This window comes from Sesamum indicum, linkage group LG5 (assembly GCF_000512975.1).
Source record: "Sesamum indicum cultivar Zhongzhi No. 13 linkage group LG5, S_indicum_v1.0, whole genome shotgun sequence".
Taxonomy (NCBI): Eukaryota; Viridiplantae; Streptophyta; class Magnoliopsida; order Lamiales; family Pedaliaceae; genus Sesamum; species Sesamum indicum.
In genome coordinates, this window is record NC_026149.1 from 6,099,327 (window position 1) to 6,104,131 (window position 4,805).

At 31.5% G+C, this 4,805-nt stretch overlaps 1 protein-coding gene across 1 annotated transcript; it reads right to left on the reverse strand.

Annotated features, from left to right (window-relative positions):
* Positions 461-3,403, reverse strand: LOC105162176 (transcription factor MYB82). The gene is made up of 4 exons (XM_020693904.1): positions 3,396-3,403; positions 3,099-3,286; positions 2,865-2,994; positions 461-1,181 (listed from the first exon to the last, which is right to left on the reverse strand). The coding sequence occupies exons 1-4, from the start codon at positions 3,401-3,403 to the stop codon at positions 800-802; spliced, it is 708 nt and encodes a 235-aa protein (XP_020549563.1). The 3' UTR covers positions 461-799.

Consider the following 4,805-nt stretch of genomic DNA (forward strand, 5'->3'; position numbering starts at 1 on the left):
CAGGGATGGCTCCTCGACAGATTATCCACCAGAAATGCTTAACCTCATTAGGAACATTTGCTCTTGCCCTGCGACCGTGAAATCTGAACCAGGGTACCTAGCCTTCAAAACCCGGGCAAGAAGACTCCCTGGCTCAGTGGCACGCCATGCTTGTTTAGCTAAGAGAGCCAAATTAAAGCAGTGGGGATCCCAGAACCAAGCCTTCTTTCCCGCCTGCTCATACACAACCATGATGAGGCAATCCGATGCAACTTACGTTCATGAGGAAACTCCACAAGAAATCCTCAATCATAAAATGCGCAAGAATAGCATATAAGACGACCTTGATCAAAAATTACTTACCGGCGATAAACATTTCCCTTTCAAGCTAACAAGCGCTTCCCAGTGTGATCTAGAATCCCTTGGAGAAACTCCCGTTTCTACCTACCGACTGAATAATGTAAACCCAAACCATCTCCGATTTGTCACGAGCAAACTCAACTTCAATACCAAAGGCCCACAAGAAAATTTTGTAACACTACTTAATAATACAGTTCGATCATATTCGACTACAAAGTCCGGTACGTAGCATATAAAGTTACGGGAAAATGCAGGGAACTAACACAAACAGAGACACATAGTTCTTACATGCATCATCATAAAACTACACGACATCACAGATCTCGATCATACCATATCAGAAGTGAACTCCATGTACATTGTACTGATGTAGCATGATCGACTCTTCTTTGTCTTTTCAGACCTAATGCATATAAGACTATTCCACGTTACATTTCATGTCTTTGATCTGATCATCAAGTTACATGAAGATTGTCTCCTGGATTATTTCATCTGCCCTGCTTCCCAATGTCTCCAGCAGAACAAAATTATCGAGTATGGGCATGAACGTGTCGTAGTCGTTGAAGAGTGGCGAGTAGTCTGGAAGGAGTGGAGGCATATCCATACTATAGTCTACATTTGTTAGGTTATCTATCCAAGAAGTATCTGTAACGGCGTCTCTTTCCACCTCATTAGTACTCAATGCCATTGTCGTCTCCAGGTTCTCCTCTCGTTTTTCCTCAGTCTTCGAATCCAGATGCTTAATCTGGTCCCTGGAGGCCCTCTTGTTCAAATGGGTATTCCAATAGTTTTTAACTTCATTGTCCGTCCGCCCGGGGAGCCGACCGGCTATCAACGACCAACTGCACATGAAAAACTAAATGTGCTGTAATGTCTACTCAATACATGTATTTATATATATAGCTGCCTATTTGTAATGAGTTTTCAGCTAAATGACTGTCTGAACAAATGCTGAGACATTCTATTTCGAGGGATGATGTATTTTTTATTTTAATTAAGGAAAAAATGCAATCAATTCATATATATTGTAAATGAATAAATTAGTCGTAATGACAAAAAATCATAATAATTTATTCCCTATATCTTTTAAAATGCACCAATCTACTTGCCTGTATTTTATAAAATAAATCAATTTACACAGGAGGTAAATTGCTATTTTTTTTATTAAGGGATAATTTACTTATTTGTAATATCTCAAAGGGTTAAATTTTAATTAATATATATACGTATATACGTCATGTGTACAAAGATTACGCTATTTATTTTATATAGAGAAAGATTTTGTACTCATAACATGTGTTTGTAAATCAAATAGAAGATACAAAATAGGATTTAACCTTTTAGAAAAATTTATAATTTTAGTCTTGTAAGTATATACTCGGGTGGCAATTTTATTCATGTATATTTTAGCAATTTTTTCTTATAATTTTAGAATTTTCACATATTCAGTATAAAATGACTGAAAAAGTGCACATGATCAACTTAATTGAATGCACTTTTTTTACTGTTCTAACAAATTTTCAATTATTTTTGTCCTTCAAATGAAAAATCTTTAAGATTATAGGATAAAATTATAAAAATAGATTCATAAAACACCAAAATTACCACCCACCTACACCTACGTACGGGTTTAAAATTATAATTTTTGTAAACGTTTTATCCTTTTTACATGAAAATATCGTATTACATTATTGTTGCAAATAACACAATTATCCACTTTATTAAAGAAATATATATATATACACTTGTATAAATAATGGAAAATCTTGCCATAAATTTCGCAATATAATATTATTATTTTCTTTTTAATCCAACAAAATTTCCACGACATTCAACCCTTTTTTTAAGAAAAAAACACATAATATATAAAAACTAAATAAAGAGTTGATCACTTTCGGTCATTGGAAGAAAGCTGCATAATATAATAAATTTATTTTCGTAGATATATATATATATGTCACTTTGTTTAGCTGTATTTTTAGGCTTGTAATGATATTCATTTGCATTTTAGTCTTATAATTCTTTAGAATTTTAAATAGTCCTTCACCTTTTCTAATTTCACAAATTTAGAATAAAAATTGATTGGAACTTTCAAAATTGGCCGAAATTAATTATGTTATCACTTTTTGACAAATTTTGTTCTAAAATTGTGAAATTTAAAAAGGTGAAAGATGTGTAATAACCCTAATAAGTTACAGGACTAAAATACTAAAAGGATAGAACTTAATGCAATTTACCCCCTATGATATTGTAAAATGAGCAAATTACCTCATTATGAAAAATAAATAGCAATTCACCCCCTTGTGCTTTTAAAAATAAAGCAATTTACCTTCCTAGACAGGGGGTAAAGTGTTTCATTTAAAAAATACAGTGGGTTATTATTGCTATTTATTTTTCTAAAAAAAAATAATTTACTTATTTATAATATCACAATAAAGTTGCTTGCATTTTTCCCCCAAAAAAACCAGAATTAAACTTATATCAAAGTACATAATAGACGCAAGTGATGAGTTGAGTATACTAACCGGTTGCCGAGAAGCTTATGCAGCCTAATGATGAGGTCCCTTTCATCCTCAGACATCATACCACGTTTGATGTTAGGTCTCAGGTAATTCTTCCATCTCAGCCTGCAGCTCTTTGCACTCCTCACCAAACCTGGAAAACAAACAAAACACATTCAGAAATAAAGGAACAGTACAGTGAGTGATCAGTTTTTGCTTATTATTGTATTGTCTGAATGGAAGGGAATTAAACTTCACCTGATCTCTTAGCAACAGCAGTCCAGTTTCCTTCTCCATGACTCTCCACATATTTCTTCAGTATCAAGTCCTCTTCCGGCTTCCAGAAACCCTTTTTGAGTTTCGCCTCCATCGGAATTCTATCGTCGTCTCGTGTTTCTAGTTTCTTGACTTGGAATGATGATACGTGAGTCGATATAGATTGATGACTATTTATACTTCAAAAAGAGGAATAGTTGCACCTACACATACGTACGTGCATAACTTTAAGTGATACAAGTATGGATCATCTTATGCCAAGATATAAGTGTAGATTACAGCCACATTTCTTGAAATTCGGCATAATTATAAGTAATTCATTATTATTTGAAAATTTATTGATTACTCACCAGATTTTATTGTCCGCCTAACAACAAACTCATTCCGTTAGTCTCTGCCAAATTTTTATTCAACTTTTATGATGAATTGACCAAAATGCTCTTTTGGATTACATATTATAATTTTATATATTTATAGAATTTTCCTAAATATTTTTATGCACTAATATGCTCTATGGATTATTTATTTTATCCACCCTTAAGTTTTTATTATATTTTTTCAAATATTATTCTTAAATTCGGGAAGGATAAAATATAATTTTTACCTCGCGGTCTAGGGGCTATGTAATTATTTTTCATCGAAAAGAGTGTTTGTAATTTTCCAACAACGAGGAGGTACTCATAATTAATTATATCAAACCTCAAGTAAAATAGTTGTAATATATTTACTCAAGATAATATTAAATATCCTCTCTAACAGTTCAATCTTTTAGATTGGACGGTCATCTAACATGATTTCAACTTAAGGCTAAAGCTGGAGCTTTAGATTCAAATTTTACTGTCACCCATTTATAAAAGAAAGATTAATTTTCAGGTGCAGCGGTGCAGGGTTAACATAGTCATTCACGAAGTTGAGGTCCCATGATCTTAGAACTAATGGGTTTGAACCCTACCTTATGTGTGGGATGTTGTGTTTGCTGAAAAATAGATGTGTTGTTTCTATTGCATATTAGGTGTTTTTCTACTGTAACAGTAGATATTAATAAGATTTCATTTATTTGATATTATCGATCAAAGTATAATTATTATAATGATTAATATCTTAAAAAATAATTATAATTAATTTATTTCAATCAATAATAGTTTATCTCTTTTATTTAAAAAAAAAAAAAAAAAAAAAAAAAAAAAAAAAAAAAAAAAAAAAAAAAAAAAAAAAAAAAAAAAAAAAAAAAAAAACATAGTCACGCGTGGACAGATTACAATTAGTGGTTAGTATTTGATGTAGGGGCCTCAGGTGGTGCTGCTTTCGCTTTTATGAATGGTATCTGATCAATCATCAAAGAAAATCTGTATATGTTCCACTTAAAGTAACACAAGAGGTACACAAACACATGATATACCTATTATTGATACTTGATAGATAGGGAGACCAGGGTCTTTGGCATATCTACCTTTTAATTTTCTTTTTCCGGAAAATAATAAAAATGATGAATTTTTTTAATAAATTAATTATAATCTTCAATATTAAATATTTATATTTAACGATAACCGACGACTATAACAATCATATTGATCATCAATATTAGATAGTTATATGTAACTAATAACTATGTGAAAATAGCATTTTTCCTCCTGTAACTTAGGGTCTTTCTACTTTTGATTCCATATTGGTTAAGGGATTTTTATTTTT

Excerpts from the sequence above, each read along its gene's own strand:
- LOC105162176 (XM_020693904.1), bottom strand. Across the intron at positions 2,995-3,098 it reads TGCTGTTGCTAAGAGATCAG|GTTTGGTGAGGAGTGCAAAG; the intron begins GTGAAGTTTAAT and ends TTTGTTTTCCAG. Across the intron at positions 1,182-2,864 it reads CATAAGCTTCTCGGCAACCG|TTGGTCGTTGATAGCCGGTC; the intron begins GTTAGTATACTC and ends TTTCATGTGCAG.